General features: G+C 41.2%; 1 protein-coding gene across 1 annotated transcript in view; it reads left to right on the top strand.

The window, feature by feature from the left end:
• The window catches only part of AHI1 (Abelson helper integration site 1), a 163,959-nt gene that overhangs the window by 28,034 nt on the left and 116,248 nt on the right, over positions 1-19,677 (top strand). The window contains 5 exon segments of the mRNA XM_067542267.1: positions 3,511-3,696; positions 6,075-6,227; positions 15,441-15,573; positions 16,877-17,000; positions 18,530-18,759. Of these exon segments, the coding sequence (XP_067398368.1) occupies positions 3,511-3,696; positions 6,075-6,227; positions 15,441-15,573; positions 16,877-17,000; positions 18,530-18,759 (826 nt within the window).

Raw genomic sequence — 19,677 nt, 5'->3', positions numbered from 1 at the left:
CTTCGGTTGACTTAACTATATTTCTTAGGTGTGAATTTTTCACTCCTCTGAACAATGTAGCAAGAGCAACCTAAGTTGTAGCTGTAGACCAGACCTTAGTCTTCCAACTCTAATACTTAGCCACGGTACTTAGTTGAATGGAGGGAACTCTAGTCGAGTGATTTTGGAAAGTGGGAGGGCTGCTGCTTCTGCTGCCACCTTTTGTCCTCCACCAGGATCCTGTAGAAAGAAGTTTCTTCACTAGGGCATGGAAAAACTGGGGGCAGGAGCAGGGACCTAGCTGTTCTTTGTGGCACTGTATTAAGGCTCGCTGGATTTCTGGAGCTGTTACTAATGTTAAAAATATAACATTTTATCTTAAATACACACATTAATATTAAACTTTTTTGATCTTTCCCTCTGGAAAGGAGTTGGTGATGTTGCAAATAGGGATTCTTGCACATCTACTTCTTACGGAAAAATGTAATACATTCTTGAATGCCTTTTTCTCTTGGGAAAGACAAGATAGTGTTAGGGTGCGCAAGACTTTGTGACGCGAGATCAGTATAGCTTGACAAGAGCAAGGCCCTGAAAGCATTGCTAAGCTTTTGCAGCAAGTATAGCAAGACTTAGGCCTCTCAGGAGCAGAACCCAGACGCTGCCCTCTGCCCGACCTTGGGCCAGAGGAGGAAGTGCCATGGGGTCTGGAAATTCCCGAGACGACAACATACACCTGTTGATGCTTGATAAGCTAAATGATTCCTGTTTTGATAATAATAAAGTAGAAGTACTGCTATAATTAAGTTCTTCTTTAAGGTAAACAACTAACGTCACCTCTTTCCAAAAAGTCCCTAACCAACTACCAATAGACTAATAGTAACCAAGTGTTAAGGCCCAATCCCTACAGGGATTGAGATATACGTCATGTATTACTGGGTAAGACTTACTTTGAGGTGAGGAGGGAAAAAGGGTATATCAGACCCCCGGGAGCCTCCCCTGAGGGAGACTCTCCATGAATCCGTGGAAGCGCTAGCGGATGTCTCGGTCAGGACGGTTCCCTGGATGCCACCCGCTTATCAGAACGAAGTATGGGTCTCCTCGTTCTTGTATTGGTAAGCGCTCCTCTACCAGCTTAAATAAATCTATCTCTACTAGATCCATGGGCCCCCAGGAGTATATTGCTGTAGGTATCCTCTTGTTAGGTCTTTTTCTTGCTGTATGGTTCACTTCACTGTTTACTAATTGTTGCTGCTGCTGCTGTTGCTCAGCCAATGATAACAATAACAATAATGAGCGTGGGCACTTCCCCTTAGTGTAATATGCCCATGCATACCTGCAAGTTGTTACTTTATATCCTTGTGGATATAATTGTATCTTCATCATACTCTTTGCATTAAGACTTGTGCTGGAACTCCTGTTTCTTTATGGCAGGGGACTCCCGCTCCTGTCTTTCTTACGCTATTGCATTTAATAAATAAGCTGAAGTTGAAATCATTTTGTCCGTTTGCTCCATTCCTGCCACCGAGATAAAATACCAAGCATTACAATAAGTGAGATGAATCTCTTTATTGGACCATTCTGTTGGAGGATTCGAGCTTCACAGAGCTCTTCTTCATGTCTGGGAAAGGTAAACAGTGTGTCTAAGCTAAATATAAGTTGGGACAGATAGTTATGGGATTCATACATTGTAGGAGACCACTTAAAATGAAGTGGGCAATTGCGGTTTAGCAGGCAGTGAAGTGTGTTACAACTAGGCATAATGAGCCATGAAACCTGTTGAGTCCATGGTTTTTAGTGTCTACTAGAGTTACGAATTTCATTTCTTAGGCTCACCTTTTGATGGTGTTGTGCAGGTTTCCTTTTAGGACAAGTATTGAAAGATCAGATACGAAGTGATTGCTTTGTGAAAAGTGTTCACCTGCAAGTAATGAAGTATTTTTGTCTTTTATCATTTTTCTTTCTGAGTTCATTCAAGAGCATAGCAATTGTCTGGTTGGAGTTTCTTGGAGTTGTTTGGAAAAAGATTTGCTGGTATCTTTAAATTCCAGGGAGAATTGTGGTGTAGGGGTCTTCTTGGGTTTTTTCTTGCAGGTGGTGTGAAAGAGTTGTCTGTTGACCTGGTTGACGTAGTCAGCATGATTAAGGACTACAATGACACCCCCTTTGTCTGTTAGTTTGACTGCTATCTGGTGGTTGGACTTCAGGGACTGTCTTGTTATCTTTTCTATGGTAAAGAAGTTGGGGTGGATGTAATATTTGTAGCAGATGTCAGTCACTTTTTTCCCTGAAGCAATCAATGTAATGAGCCAGTGTGTGGTTTATCTGCTGGGGCGAGTGTCCAATCAGATGTTTCTTTTTTCTTATGATTATTGATGGGGGGGAGGTAGTTGTGGGCGGTGGTGTCTCTGTTGTGAAAGAATTCCTTGAAGCAGAGTTGGCAGAATTCTTTTAGTTCTCCACATGTTAGCATGGTATCCAGTTCTGTGGTGAAGCAGAAGTTTAGTCCCTTGGACTACTTAGTTCCAATAAGGGGTAGTCTTGATAGATCGGTTATGTTGAGGTGTCATGTAGTGTCCATTTGGTGGGTCCTGGCATTGTGGTTTCTTCCAAAGATGGTGTTCTGTTTGTTTGTGGAGTTGTAATTTGTTTCATTTTTTGTTTTTGTGTTGGATGGCTGTCATCAGAGAGCTTTTTTATATTTGTTTTGGTTTCCTGCATGATCTCCAAGTATGTTTCCTTATTTTTTTTATGCCAATGTGTGGGAATATGTGGTGATTTCTTGTTTCTTGAATTCCCTTCTGAATTCCTAAGGTGGAGGTGATGGTTCCTCAGTTTTTCTGAGTTCCTTCTGCAGAGCTGTTCAGCATGTTTGGAGTTGTATGTAGTGGTCAGAGGGTTGTAGATGGTAAATCCTCTGAGAATGATGTTTTGTTTCTTGTGTCTGTTCAGGAAGTAAATGTTGCTTGGGTCTGTCACTTAAAGGTATTGTACTTTTGCATCATTTAAGATTGAGGCAGTACAGGAGTAGATAATATATTTATTTAGTTATTTAATATATAAATATTTAGTTTCTCTCAAGTGCTATGTGATCTTTTACCAAAAAATATTTTTTTTAAATTACAAAATTTATTTTAACAAATTTTCTCTCTATTTTTGTGGCAATATTATACAGCTAAAATATTTATTGCAAAATCTTATTTGACTGAATTATTTCAACAAAATGTAACTTGTAATGCCCCAATCACTTTAAGAAAAAGACTGCAGAAGAATGCCAGTATGAAGCAACACATCAAAAATGGAATGCTTTCTGAATTATTGTAGGGTTTGATCTTGCAAACATAGTAGGGTAGTGCTTGCTTACTCTCAAGAGTAATCCATTGACTACAATGGGACATCACTCATGGGAATAATAACTATCCCCAATAATAAGTTGAGCCCCTACTTGGTCAAAGGTGTCAATGTGAACAATGACTTGTATGAATTTTGAACTAAAGTAGTAAATTTCTGTAATTTTTTTAAATTACCTTTTAGCTTGTAGGTGCAAATGGAGTCCTAAACACTGATGGGAAGTTACGTCTGCAATTATATTATCCACCTCCAAGAACCAGGACACAATCAAATGTAGTTGAGGTTTTTGATTGGTGGACAAAAGGTCCTAGAAATCGTTACCCATCAACATTATATGTAACTATAAAAGGCATAAAACTACCAGATCATGTAAGTTAAATAAATTTACATATTTATATATAAACAGAAATACTTAAGATCCATCCAATCTATTTATTTTTAACCAAAATCAGATGAAAAGTTACATTTTTAGTTTTTTTTTCTGTCACCCTCCTTCATAACATGCTATACTAAGCACACTGTATCATAATATTTCCCCTTTTTTCAAAAATCTGCTCAATACTCTACAAATTCCTGTAAAAATGTTCAAATACAGTCTCCCCCATTACTCTGAATTTCCTGCTCTTTGGCCAATGGTTTCCTCGAAACTTACAGGCTGACATATAGCATCTTGGGCCTCTTTCTCCTCTCATGTTGGTGAAAACTGGGCCAAACTCCACTGAAGTTAATTGAATTACACTGGTGTAGAAGTAGAGTAAGTGAGAGGACAATTTGGTTCCTAGCTTTTATTTTGGTTTTTAAAACTATATAAGAAAATGCATTTTTTATCTGATTTAATACCTTTTAAAGGAGGTGAAACCTAAAGTTCCCAATAGCTATGGTTATTTGCTCCAACAACCCCAGACAGGAACTTAAAAATAAAATTTTGTTAAATATTATGAATATTGTTTTATTATTGGCTTCTTTAGTATCTGTAATCTTGACAGATTCCTTATTTTTGTTTAATACTGACATGCAGGTGAAGTAGGGTGACCAGATGTCCGAATTTTATAGGGACAGTCCTGATATTTAGGGCTTTTTCTTATATAGGCACCTATTACTCCCCAGCCCCTGACCTGATTTTTCACAATTGTTATCTGGTCACCCTTGGGTGAAGTGGGGGTGGGGTGATGAAATTCACACTCCCAATCCAAGGCCAACATGTAAGCTGTTGTGTAGCCCTCTGTCACTATTTTAGCCTATAGTCTGGAATAGCAGCCACAGGTCTTCTGCACTAGTTGCATGCATTGTTAGATCCACTGGACTTTGGACTTTGCCCTTGGCCTACTCTGCCCCATCCCTATGACGGCCTTCTAATACACTGACCCTTTCCATGGAACATGCAAGTGGATAGGCACCTCCACATGGCCAATGCACCCACAGTCCCCTTGCATTGCCCCATGTACGGTTTAAGTGGTGGAGAGTGTTTTATACTGGCCCTCAGAACCACAGGTGAATGTAATCCTTTGCACACTTATAGTATTTTAAAAATTTTGTTCTTGTTAAATACTCTTATCTTTTGCTTTTCCTGACTTTAGGGATAGATCAGATCCTGCAGACAGTTAATACTGCATAATTCTATTCCTGCACATATTCTCACTGAAACCTATGGGTCTAAGTGCAATTGCAGTTGTTGCATGCGCAATAGTAACTGTTTGCTATAATGGAATAACACATGCATTACACACATAGTTTTATTAGTATTACAGTAGTGCCTAGAGTGCCCCAGTGTGCTAGGCACCGTACAAACAGAGTAGGAGATGGTTCTTGGCCCTAGACATGCCAGACAAAGAGCAGGAGGGAAAATAGAGGCACAAAGGGGGAAGTGACTTGCTTTTCCCTGATATTAAGGCATGTTCTTGGAGGGATTTTATTATGCATTTCATCAAGATATTTACAGTTTTCCTTATGAAAGTTGTCAAAGCAGGAGCCTGAGTTCAGTAGCCACTGTGACAGTCAGGCTGGACAGAGATCATGTACGTTGCTCTCGTGCTATATGATGTTCTGTCTCCTTTGTGCAATTATCAGGTTCTGCTCAAATCTTAGGAAAAGTTCACTAAGCACAATTAGCAGCGATTTTTCAATCACTTATAAATTCAATCTCCCACCACAATTAATTCCACACATGGTGCAGTCCACTTGTGCAGCACTTATGCAGAGTTTGTTTAATGCAGAGAGCCTCTGCTGGCCCTTGTCACCCGGTGTGAATTTAGGTAAAGAGTGGAGTGTTTTTGTTAGATTTGCAGTTGGTAGATTAGCTTGATTTTCGTGGGAGTACTCGTTCTTCAACTGAATTGGGCCCAATTGTGGAAAAGGCTAATAAAACAGAAAAGCATTAATCTGTTGTGTTACTAAAAGATTTTTCAACAATCTGACAGAATTTTACCACCCCGGTTTACTTTTCATCAGTTTAAGCTTGTTGGTTACTTTCATTACACTTCGTTTATATTTGACAAAGAATTTCACTTATTTCTGGTGGAAGTATTTTACATATTACTTTTTAACAGCATGTATTTCTATACTTTCGGATATTTTTCACATACAAAGATTGCCCCCATTTAATTTTCTTTCAGTGTTTACAAAAAATACATTTAGATCTAACATTTTTATAGACTATTTCAATTTTGTGAAATATTTCACTGTACTTAAAACATTTTGTGTTTTCCTGAAATAATTGATTTTACTATTGCTATTTTGTCTGCCTTTAGGTAGATCCTTCTTTCCGTTCTATGATGGCTGTTCAGCAAGAACAAGGTAGCACGTCATTCTGCGAGCTCCAGAATGAGGTATCAAAAAAAGCTAGTGAATATGGTCCACATGAGAAAAAGGAGCAATTTAAATGGATGAGATTGCCTGGACAGGTGAATGTTTTTTTTAAACATACAAAAAAAATCCACCGTCTGCTAATAAGGTTATTTTACAGCATAAGTATTGTAAAACAAGTTGGGTTTGGGGTTGTGGATGGGTGGTCCAAAAACTCATGAACCTGCTGGAGGGTGGCGCTCTTTGCATGCATAGTATGCTCCCACGCTAGATCAAGGAACCCCTGCAGCGCTCTTCAGTTCCTTGACAGCATGGTTATTGGGACTACTAATTCCAAGGATGTTTCACCATTTTAGTGGGGATGGAGAGGAGTTAGTTCAGCTCCACTCTTGGTGCTTCTGGTCCTGCCCACTTCTCAGACAGGGATTCCCACCACATGTAGGAAAGTTGTGGTCATACAAAGGGGACCTTCTGTATATCCATTATTGTGCATATAATCATTTCAATTTATTCTCAGAATGGGAATGGGTTTATTTCACTGCTGGATGCCATGTAAGAAACAAACCTTTATACAAAGTCTATTTGTTCAAAAGAAAATCCCGATTTCATTTTATGTGTAAATGACTTTTGTTTGATTATGTACTTTGATTTTGTGACATTATATTATTTGTCTTTAAAATTGCCAGCGGTTTTATTTCTTTCATATTTAATAACAACCAGTGATATTTAAATAGTAACAAGGAAATGTTAGAAAAAATAACAAATTGTTTTAAAACAGCAAATTGTCTAAAGATCAAAAGATATATGGAAATGATTTTGTTTTTGACATGTTAGAATGCATACAATTGTGTATGTTTAAATTAAATTATTTGGCAAAAAGTTTCATGACTAATTTTTGCCATTTTGCAGAAAGGCAAATAAATCCATGTGCCAAATTAAGTGGATTATAATCTTGAGAATATTGTCTAGACATCCTCAAATATTAAATTTGACAAATATTTATTATTAAACTTGTCCATGTAAACACTGTAGAAGTTGTGTTTTTGAGAGATCCAGATACTGACAATTTATTTTGCTGAATTTTGACCTGTGGAAAAGTTTCAAAAGGATCAACATGGTAAGACATCATAAACCTTGTTTCCCCAGATTATTAAAACAGAAGAGGATCAATAAAAAAAAATTCAGTTAAAAAGGAATATTTCACACATGCATTAATGGGATTGCCTTAAAGAATCCTTTTACTAACTTCTGTTGTTGAAGTCATGGAGCAATGAAAGATTTTAAAAATCAAAATAACCAGTGCACACGCAGAAGGTTGCTTTGTTTTTCTTTTGTTGTTTATAGAATCTTTAAATTGCTTATATTTTTACTACAGTGAAAGAGTTGTTAAATATGCAACAAAGTAGCTGATACATTCTGGGAAACTTAAGGAACTTTTCTGTTTCAAAACTGTTTTGTTACTGTCTTCCACGTGAATGCATTTCTCTTCTATTGTTTTTAATCACTGTGCGCCTGAATCAAAGCCCATTTGAAATCAATATACATCCATTGATTTCAGTGGGCTTTGGAATCAGGCCTTATGTCCCCAGTACTCTAAACACTTAAACACCTCTATAACTTTATTCTTCTGAGTAAAGTTGCATACTTGTGTTTGCAGAATCAGGCTGCTTCTTCGAGTGCTGGTCCCTATGTTTATTCTATATGTGGGTGTGCATGCGCACCATGTGTCTGAGTCCAGAAGTGTTTCTTAGTAGTGTCCGTTGACCGGCACGTGTGTGGTGTGTCCCCTTGTGCTCCCAGTTGAAGGTATAATAAGTAGCATGGGTCAACACTTCTCTAGTTACCTCTTACCGACACATGGCCTGTGTCAGAATCTCTGTTCCTTTGCACTTTGTTTTGCTAAGAGTGATCACTCCTCATTCAGTATATATAGTTGTAGATAGATAGGTGTATGTAATTTTATGTTGTCATTTGAGTGTAGTTCTTCCCCCATTTGGGGAATGTCCCCCCTGCCATCCTTCGGGGACTAAAAACTGTTTCTCCTGCCCGCGCTCAATCTCTGTGAACGACCAGCACCAGAGATGCCTTTATTGCCTTAGTGAGGCACACATCGTGGCTCGCTGCTCCATCTGCAAGTCCTTGTTGCCCCAAACCTGGAAAGCTGAGAGCTTCACCTCCATAAGTACTTGATGGAGGTAGTCATGAGATTGAGGGTGCGCTCAGATCTGGTATCAGCGTCACCCCCAGTACAGCGACTGTTACCAATGGTGAGCGTCCCTCCGAGCACTTTGCATGCTCCCAATACTTTGGTACCAAAGACAAAAGACAATTTCCAACATCAGAGTAAAAAACATACTCATGGATAGAAGAGCAGATCCCCATGGCGGATTGCTTTTAAGAGAGCGTTTTCTTCCTGAACTGGGTCAGGTAAGATGCTGTGCACTTCCCCCTGTGGAAGGTAAAGGCAGGCGCAAACAGAATCCAACGGCACCAATGACTGCCCTGGTACCCACGGGTCCGGAACAGTCACCAGCATATGCGCCACCCATTCTGCCGGTGCCTCTGCACCTCCCAAATAGGCTGACACCAGCTGGGCCCTCTGGCATTTCCAGAGGCACACCACGGACTCCTGGACGCTCTGAGCCTTTCTTATTGATGGAGGAGCTGATCCTTTCGTATCCACAGTCTCCACTCTTCTCCAGACCCTCACTCACCAGCGTCATCCCCACTCTGGAGGATGAACCGCTGCTGCTGCCAGAGAAGCCTGTCCTATTGTCATACCGCAGCCTACCAGTACCGACATTGCTGGAACTGTCTTCAGAGTGCGATGAGTTCTCGGAGTCAAAAGCCTTGTTTTCTCTGATGTCCCGCCGAAGTTCAGACTAGCGGCCCAGACTGCCTTACCCCACCCAGCATATGATCTGGCAGCAGAGGCCTGGTACCGCTAACCATGGGACCCACTACATCTCAGGGACCTTTCTTTTTGGCCATACTGCACACCCTGGGATTCCTACCATGGATACAAGGCACCATCACAGGTGTTGACTGTCCCTCGTTCGCCCAATGGCACCATCAGTCTATTAAGAAGAGGTAGACATCAAATGGGTACTGCATGCTCTGCTGGTCCCCACTGCTGTTTCATGCTCACTGAATGAGGAACTTATTCCTCTCTTGCTCTCTCCGCCAGATGACCATCCCCAGTTCCAGGACTTGTTCCAGAGGGTGGCTGACCTGGGGATTCTGCTGGAAGAGGTCCAGGACCCACAACATCAGCTCCTGGACAGTCTCCATCCCCAGGAGCCATCTCAGGCAGCTCTACCCATTAGTGAAACCATTCTTCAAGTGATGCGGGCAGTATGGCACACTCCTGTCTTCTGTGCCCCTACATTGAAGAGAACGGAGAGGAGGTATTTCATGCCTGTTAAAGGGGCGGATTTTCTCTTCACACACCCACCCCCCAGTTTTCTTGTTGTCCATGTAGCAGCAGAGCAGGCATGCCAGCACCTACAGAAGTCTACTCTTCTGGACAGGGCTGCAAACAGGATAGACCTGCTAGGCATAAAAGTGTGCTCCTCGGCAAGACTATAGTTCTGGATTGCAAAATTACTCAGGCTTTACTAGCTGATAATAACTACAGCAGGCTAGCAGAGTTCAAGGACAAGCTGCCATCAGACCAACAGCAATTCCAGGTACTGGTAGATGCGAGGTGACTGGTGGCTAAGATGGGCCTCCTGACTGGTGTGGACATGGCTGAGATGTCCTCTCACTCTCTAGCGACCAGAGTCGTCATATGTCAGGACTCGTGGCTACAATCGTCCGGCTTTCCCAGGGAGTTCCGAAATAGAATTGAGGACCTCCCCTTTGATGAGGACCTCGTCTTTGTTGCACAAGAAGACAGACGAATAAATCCCTTCATTCGCTGAAGGACTCCAGCGCCACGCTACTGTCCTTTGATATATACACCCCGGCCCCAAGACACAGGCAGTAGAGACAACTGCTCCGTCCGCAACCACATGCTTCCTACCCAGCCTACTACCATCACCAGCAGGAGGTGCCATCTACACGGCACTGCTTGCAACGGCCGCACTTCCCTACCTCTGACACAACCACTTTTTCGACTCTTTCCCAGCAGCAGCCAAAACCTGTTTTGACTTGTAGGTTGGGACCCATAAACCTTCCCTGATATCATCTTTGGGGGACCTCTTGCCCTGTTTGCCCACAGCTGGGGCAAGATCACCATGACAGTTGGGTTCTGGAGGTTATCCACCATAGATACTTCATAGAATTCCTCTCATTCATGCCTCATAGAACTCTTACCCCTCCCCCCCCCAACTTTCTCTGGTGACCCATCCCATCAATGCATTCTCCAACAAGAAGTGGACACTCTGCTCCTCAAGGGGGCCATAAAGCCTGTCCCACCTCAATATAAGGGAGGAGGCTTCTACTCACCGTACTTCCTCATCCTGAAGAAGGGCGGAGGGTGCCACCCCATTCTAAATCTTCGGGTGCTGAACACCTTTATCAGAAAGTACAAATTCTGTATGGTAACACTGGCATTGATTATTCCCTTCCTCCCCCATAGAGCCTGGTTCTTGGCTCTCGACATAAAGGATGTTACTTCCACGTAGATATTCACTCAGTCCACCACAAGTTTCTCCTTTTTCAAGTCGGACACCAACACTACCAATTTCCGTTCCTCTCGGTTGGCTTAGCAACAGCTCCACAAGCGTTCACAAAGGTTGTCACTGTGGTAGCAGCCCAAATTCACCGTCTCGGCTACTCGGTACAACCTTACCTTAATGACTGGCTCTTCGTGGCACTATCACCCAGGAAATAACCTCCACAGTCTTCACCCTTCACACACACTAGGTATTTGCGCCGATGAGGAAAAGTCTGTACTGATACAGATGATATGCTTTATCGGCGTACATTTCAACTCTATCGTGGCAAGAGCTTTCCTCCCAGTGGACCACTTCACAATACTGATGTCCATCATCATGGACCTGTGTCGCAGACATCTTCAACACAGTCTACCACTGTCTGTCTGTCTGTCTGTCTCTCTCTCTCTCCCCTTGTACCTGTTTGTATTTGTACCTGTTGGTATGTCTACACTGACAGGGCTGCTCAGATCAATGCAGCGGGATCGACTGAGTGAGCTGTGGAGACCTGCTCAATGAATCGCGGAAGCGCTCTCCAGTTGACGCTATTAATTCATCCTGGCTGAAAAGAGTATGGAAGGTGTTTCCCGTTGACGCAGTGCACGGAAGACACTGCGATACAGCAATGTAAGTAAGTTGATGGGAGATATGCAAGCTACAGTACGTAGCTTGCATATCTCCCATCGACGTCAGTGTATATCAGGCCTATATGACATTGCACGCATTTCCACATGCATTGCCTACAGGAGTGGCTCCTCTCCATCTACAGACCCAGCACAAGCCAAATGCAGACCAGAGTCATTGTTTCCCAGATCATGCTATCCTCCCTCACATGGTGAGACGATCCTTCCAAGGTCACCCCCTTTGCCTCTCCCACACCACTGGTCACTATCACAACAAATGCCTCCTTCGAAGGCTGGGGAGCCCACCTGGACCGCCACATGGACATGGGAGTGTGGATGTCATGAGAGGCCAGGATGTGTATAAATGTGCTATAGCTCCGAGCAGTCAGGCCTTTCTCCCGCTTATTTAGTCCCTCCATGTTCAAGTGCTCTCTGACAACATCACCACAGTGGTGTACATCAATAAGCATGGCAGTGCCAAGTCTTCCTCCCTCTGCTCCGAGTCCTTCCACCTTTGGAACTGGTGCATCAAAAACCACGTACTTGCCATGAACTTCCCAGGGACCCAGAATTCCTTGGCCGACATGCTCAGCAGGAAGTGAGAGCAAGTGGGAGCTACAGGATGCTATGCTACGATACCTCTTTGAGAACTGGGGTACCTCTCAGTGAATCCTCTTTTCCACTCATGAGAACCAGAAGCTGCCCTCTATTGTTCCAGAGGAGCAATAAGGGAGAACTGGTGGGGCTACACTCTCCTCCTTCCCTGGACAGAAGACCTCTGCTATGCCTTTCCTCCCATTCCCCTTCTGCAAGTACTGCACAAGATTCACTTGGACAGAGCCACCATGATATTTGTAGCCCCATTCTGACCCCGTCAGTTTTGGTTCACAGACCTCCTCAGACTCTCAACTCGCACACTGCTCTGCCTTCGTACATTCTCAGATCTACTCATACAAGATCGGGGAAGAATCCGGCATCCCAGTCCAGTCCCTTTTCACCTCACAGCCTGGTATTTGGATGGGGGTCGAGATTAGGCTGGGCATGCTCCACCCCGGTATGGCAGATCCTCACTCAGAGCAGGAAAGAAGCCACCCAGGCATGCTATCGAGCAAAATGGAGACACTTCATGGTATGGACTCACCGACACTATCACTCATTGAGTGCGGCATCTGGTCTAGTTGTCCTAGACTACCTTTTCGCCCTCAAAAGCCTAATTTGGCAATTAACTGATCTTTGACTACTAACGGTAAATAGGCCCAATGGGCTGTGATGGGATGTTAGACAGGGTGGGTTCTGAGTTACTACAGAGAATTCTTTCCAAGAATTCTTTCTTTCTACTGTCTGGTGAGTCTTGCTCACATTCTCAGGGTTTAGCTGATTGCCATATTTGGGGTCAGGAAGGAATTTTCCCCCAGGACAGATGGGCAGAGGCCCTGGGGGATTTTTGCCTTCCTCTGCAGCATGGGGCAGGGGTCCCTTGCTGGAGAATTCTCTGGACCTTCAAGTCTTTAAACCATGGTTTGAGGACTTCAGTAACTCAGTTATAAATTATGGGTCTATTACAGGAGTGGGTGAGAGAGGTTTTTTGACTTGCATTATGCAGGAGGTCAGACTAGATGTTCATAATGCTCCCTTCTGACCCTAAAGTCTACGAGTCTAAAACATACAGTGTAGCCCTCAACTCTATACAGAAGCACATGGCAGCAGTCAGTGCCTTTCCCACCCCCTGCCCTGGCCGTGGATGGCACCCGAGTGTTTATGTACTCCACCACCATCCACTTCATGAAGGGTTTACTCCACACTTTTCCAGCAGTACTAAAATCCACCCCCCTCATGGGACATTAATGTCATCCTCTTCACCCTCACAAAGCCACCCTTTGAGCTCTTGGCAACATGCTCCCTCTCTCACCTCTTGATGAAAGTGACATTCCTGGTAGCCATTATCATGCTGTCTGGAGTGGCTCACAGCTGTGAGTACCTACCTCAGGGCAGACTGTCAGAAAACAAGGGGAGATATCACAAACTGGTGGTATGTTCTGTAATTAGATTTCAGCAAGCCAGTAACAAATGTGAACTCCTGGATCACTATACCAGTCTTTCCATGGAGTTACAGAGAGTCCCCTTAGACTCTTCAGCCTGTCTTGCCACTCACACAAACTGAACTTTGTGATAAAATTTACTTAAACCTAAAATCACACCACATCAGGTTTCTCCCAGTCCCGGGAGACCAGTTGGTACTCCACTTGGTACTCCAGCTCTTATACCAAAGACAATGCTGGAAGCCAATTCTATAAAAACTAGCTAACAGTTTATTAAGTAAAAAGAATGAGAGCTATTGAGAGGTTAAAGCAGGTAAAATATATGTACAGATGAATCACAGTTTGTAATGCCAAATGATGGCAGTGATGTAATAAACAGCCAGTTTCCCAAAAGTCTTTCAGTGTACCCAGATTGTCTCTGGGGATCTCTGATTTGCATCTGGTACTTCCCTATAGGAGTCCAAACAGTTTGGAGATGAATAATCTTTCTTTTAATTCATTTTTACATCTTCTAAAAGAAGACAAGCTGACAGTGTCTCTATTCACATGGGCTTTTCCTTTGATTACAATGAGTGAGGGAAGCACTTAGTCTTTTGACCTCCAGTAATCATGATAATGGCCATTTGTTTTGGAATTAGCAACTTTTCTGATTAAAGTCCTTTATTAGCATTTCAAAAGATTTCTTTGATAGGTTATTTAGTTATATGCATATACACAATTTAAATGTTTGCTATTACGTTATAACAGGAACAGATAAATGAAAACAATACAAGTAACATTCCACTAGTTTTCACGAAGTTTAAACATCTGAATACACACTTATACGTTACTCACTTTGATCTGTACTAATACACGAGTGAATTGACCTTTGGCCCTGATCTGCTGTCATCACAGCCATAACTTCTGCTAGGTGAATCAATGAACTAGCAGCCGTAATGGCAGATCCCACTACATTATAGTCCACAAGGAAAAGATTTCCCTACAGCTCCACCCTAAATTCCTCCCAAAAGTAATGTCAGAATTCCTCCTAAAGCAGTGCATCTACCTACCTGTTTTCGGCACCAAACCACATGCCTCTGCCGTTAACAGGATCCTATGCTTCCTTGATGTCCACTGTGCACTAACTTACCACCTTCACAGATCTCGATCTTTTTACACATTGCCAAAGCTATTTGTGGCCATTGTCAAATGATCCAAGGGTCAAGCCTTCTCATCCCAATGAATCTCCAAATGGGTCTCAGGGTGCATCTGTGAATGCTACAAACAGCCTGGTGTATGCTTCCTGTTAGTCACAGCTCATTCTGTGCGAGTGCAAGCCACCACATCGACCTCACTGGCTGACGTGTCTTGGCAAGACATCTGTTGGGCAGCCACCTGGTGCTCTGTCCACACATTAACAAGGTATTACATCATCGCACAAGTGGCAGCAAATGGGTCAGGCCATATTGTGGACCACACTTCCATTGCATCCCCGCACCCACCTCCGCACTGATCACTGTTTGTGAGTCACCAACGTGTGGAATACACATAGGGACCATCATGCAAAGAAGAGGAGGATGTTACTTGCATGTAACGAGGTTCTTCGAGATGTGTGGTCCCTATCTGTATTCCATTACCTGTGCTCCATCCCCTCTGCTTCGAACTACACTCCAAGACAATGAGAGGGAGACCCGCACAACGTATTATGCCCTCGGCTGGGAGTACGAGGGGACGCACTACGCACATGCAGGTTAATGAACATAGCTAAGAAGCACTTTCGGATTCAGGTATGTGGTGTGCGTGCGCACCCACGTGTGGAATACAGTAAACGACCACACGTCAACTAACCTCCAGTTACAGGTAAGTAACCTACTCTTGTGGTGTTTGTTTAGAAACAGGATCAAATACATCAGCAAATTTTTAAAACCCATGTGATACAATGAGAGAGAATACATTTTTTAAGCTTTGTGTATTCACAATTATGCAATAACTTTTCTGATTTGGAAATGTAGACTTGTCGAATACCAAACAAGCATCTGTTTTCACTGAGAGCAGGAGATATGGGATGTTTCTGTATTCGTTTTTCTCAAGATGGAAGAAAATTAGCAGCAGCATGTGCAGGAAGGGATGGTTATCCCATTATTTGTAAGTTATGCATTTATTACTTTTATTTTAACATAGAGCCATAATATATGCAAAGAGCTCTTTTTTCCCGCCTTTAGTTATTTTTTATTTTGAAGAGTGTGTAGATTGGAATTAAAAGAAAAATGTGTTACTTTTTGGTGCATAGAAGTTTTATTTTAACAGTTTATAATCTTTTGTAAATTTATTTAATAATTCAGCATTGTAAATATTCTTTGCTCTAAGGCCACTTTAGCTAAGTGGCTGCCTGATTTGATTGAAGACAGTATGACTTTTCATATGTGGTAATATACATGTCGAATTTAAAGGCTTGATATTACAGTATTTCTGCATCCAGGGAAAATCTGAGTCTGGTCTGTGGCAGAAATACAATTTCTGATAACATGTTTTTAAGTTAAATAATTTGCCCCTTTCGTAGGCTGTTTTTATAGGGGAAAAGGAATTTGTGAAGTAATTCACTTTTTATGAAAGTGATGAACCAGTAAACACTTACTTGAGCCAGGCATAATGTTGGAGATGCCAGGCAGTTGTCTTCACAGAAACCTCCCAATGCAATTCACTCATGACTCGCAATACTATTCAGATCCTGGGCTGTTTCTGGGAAGAAACTGTCACTTGCTGCATTTTAAAACACAATATAATAAAAGATTTTTGAGATTCTTGGGAGCAATGTTCTATCTCCACAAAGAATAAAAGGCAAAACCTATAAATGAAAGTACTTAAACAGTAGCCTATCAAGATTATATTGCTTCTCTACAAAACTTGCTGATCACCAAAAAATTGACCTCACTATTAATATTCTTATGTAGCTGGCCAAGTAGCAATCAGTTTAAAAAAAAAAAAAAAAAAAAAAAATGTTTGCTTGATGTACAAGGTTCATCCCTGATAGTGTAAACTGTCTGATCGAATTTTTAAAAGGATTAATGCACTTGTGACATATCCATGAACCACTAGATGGAAGTAGATGCTTGCAGATGTGTTCAATTATTAACAATGCATACCCAGCAGCTATCTGATTCTGAATTATGAAAATTAGGAGCCAATGGAGTTGAAGTCACTTATGCCAGCATTGACTTGGCCCTAGAACTATACGTAGCTTTGTAGTAATTATATTCCAAATGTTGGTTGCATCATCATCATCTTCCATATTTGAAGATTTTTATTTCTTTAGGAACATGCAGTCATAAATCCTATAAATAAAATCTTGGCACTAAATGATTTTCTTTTAAGAATCAATACTTCAATATTGGAAACACCATTTCAAATGTTTCCAAATTTTTAATCTTTTTATTTACGTTTTCATTAGTGTATGAGATTCCTTCTGGACAATACTTGAGAGAACTTTATGGCCACCTTAATATTGTATATGATCTTTGTTGGTCAAAAGATAATCAGTACCTCCTTACTGCATCCTCTGATGGCACTGTCAGGTCAGTATGAGTGAAATGTTATGGCAACTGTTGTCAAAATTATAGGTAAGCTGTAATTAGGTAATTATGTAATTATAAGGTAATTATAGGAATCCAGCTGTGTCTTTATCATAAACTGTGCTGGACAACTTTTAACCATGTAGTTGAGTGTAATTTGAGTTATTTGTTAATGTTATCAGAAAGTTGTGATAGAATTATAGTTTTGGGGGAATAAATTTACCATGTTTGATTTAATATGTATGGTGTGTTTGATCCAAGAGTTTAAAATGTAGTTGCCTAAATATAGTCTCTAAATAAATGGCCTTATTTTTCAAAAAAGAGCCTGCAGCTTTTACAGAAATCAATAGGCATTTGGAACATTTAGTCCTCGGAGAAATTACTGTATTCTATATGCAAAAGCCAATCTTCATGCCATATTAACGTTGCAAATTTGAATACACAAGGCAGGAAATTGAAACTTTAGAATTCAGATAGTAACTTTAGCTTCATCATTTTGCAGTTATATATAGTGGTTTGAATTCTTGGCTAGGCTGTTAAATGTGTAACTCAAGGTAAATTACCGTATCTGGAATAGGGAATCTTAATTCTGATATTTTTTTCCCCTCTTGTGTATACATTTAAAAAGTTACAATAATGCAGTACTAAAGCAGCAAATCTTGAGGTTTTTAAAGCTTCCTCAACATAACAAAAACACCTGAAAGCAAGAAAAATTATGGCCATATGTTACATATAGGTAACCTCCTAGGGGTTTTAATCTGCACTGAAGTATAGATACACAAAATCTCTTAGCTATTACCTTGGCTGTGCAACTCCATAGCGCTACAGGCAGCTGCATAATTAAAATTCCCAAAGAGTTATGCCTGCCATAGTGTATGCGTTGAATGTCTTAATTTAATTGTTTTTTCTATGGAGCAGAGGGGAAATCAAGTTCTTCAAGTGACTGTCCATGTTGTTTCCATTCTTGATATGCATGGGTGTGAGAGCAGATTCTTTTGGCCAGCTGTGTACAGTGGGATCTTTCCTTTGGCCTGGATGTCTTTGCACCCTTCACCCAAGCCTGAGGGCATAAAAGGCAGAGTGGGCCCAGCTATCCCTCTATTCTGTCTTACCTCGTGTAGCAGCAAGATGGAAGCCTTGTAGTGTCCTCCTCTGCACACAGTGTTAGTGGGGTTAGTTAGTAATCTTACTGGTTAGTTACTAGTTAGTTTGTTCACATAATTAGTTAAAAATATTTTTTTCTTAAGTAAGTTTCAGTGTAAGCTAGACCCCTTGCCTGAACAGAGATGCTAGCAACATGGCGGAAGCTAAATTTCCAGAGTTCAAAACCTCCTCCTCATGTGAAGCTTAATTCCTGTTGGAATGTTCTACATCAAACTCTTGAGTATCGCTGCAAAAATCCATTAGATTGAATTAGATCCAATGTATTTACTTCTAGAACAGTAGCACAAAATTTGGTATTTATATAATGATAATATTTGCTAGAAAGCACTACGTTATGAGACAATTATCCTAATTTTGTTTGCTTTTAGAATGTGGAAAATTGAAACCCAGGCTACAAATTCTGTGAGAGTTTTCCCTCATCCTTCATTTGTTTACACTGCAAAGTACCATCCAGTTGCTGACTATCTTGTGGTGACAGGATGTTATGACTCTGTGATTAGGGTCTGGAATGCAAAAGTGAAAGAGATCCATGGTCAGTTGCTACAAGAGTTTGATGGCCACAAAAGTTTCATCAACACACTGTGTTTTGATGCAGAAGGTATGTTCACTATAAGTCATAATTGCATCGCAAGCAAAGAGCAGTTCATGCATGCTCAGTTTGATTTGTTTCACAGAGATGTTTGTTTAAAAAATAAAATGTTTTTATTTTGTTATTATTTTATTAAAATGTGTCTCTCAGATCTACTATTACCACTAAGTGTGTTGATGTATTAAATTATTATTTACTATCTGTAATCTGGGTGTGTCTACAATATGCTGGGGACTGTACAAACATATAGGAAGACATAGCCTGGGCCAAAAAGATAAATAAGCAGACAGCACAGGAAAGATTACAATGTAATGTAAAAGGGTCAAGGTGATGACTGGCCTGGTCTTGATGATACAGTTTTTTAAACTAGATATATAGATTATCCACAGCTGACCCTCTAGCTAGCTATTTTAATCAGCTAGTTTCTTATGTCATGGCAGAAATTGGCATGAAATAAAGAATGGAGACTGTTGTGGGAGAAGCAGACAGATGATGTGTCAAGGCTGGCATTATGGGCTAAGCTGAGTGGTGGAGAGGCAATGTGAAAAAAGACAAAGTGGGATGAGTAGGAAGAGGCAGAATTATGTAGTGACTTCAAGGCAAAGACCAGAAGTTTGAATCTAATAGGGTGGAGAATGAGAGAGCTAGTGGATGGATTCAAAGAGGAAGATGACTTGTCTTTTGTCTGCTTATTTATCTTTCTGACATGCCCAGATTACAGATAGTAAATAATAATTTAATACATCAACACACTGGATAGAGTTCTCCCATCGGTTTAATGCCTGCTTTGATGAGAGGCGGTAGCTATGTCATCAGGAGAAGCTTTCCTGCCAACATAGCACTGTCTACATGGACACTTAGGTCAGTATAATTTATATATTGTTGATTATTCACACCTCTGAGCGACATAAATCATACCGAAGTAAC

The sequence above is a fragment of the Emydura macquarii genome, unplaced genomic scaffold, assembly GCF_026122565.2.
Source record: "Emydura macquarii macquarii isolate MOO-44397 ecotype Brisbane River unplaced genomic scaffold, CSIRO-AGI_Emac_v2 contig_705, whole genome shotgun sequence".
NCBI lineage: Eukaryota > Metazoa > Chordata > Testudines > Chelidae > Emydura > Emydura macquarii.
Note: the sequence above shows the minus strand (reverse complement) of the source record. Positions and strands in the feature narration are given on the sequence as shown.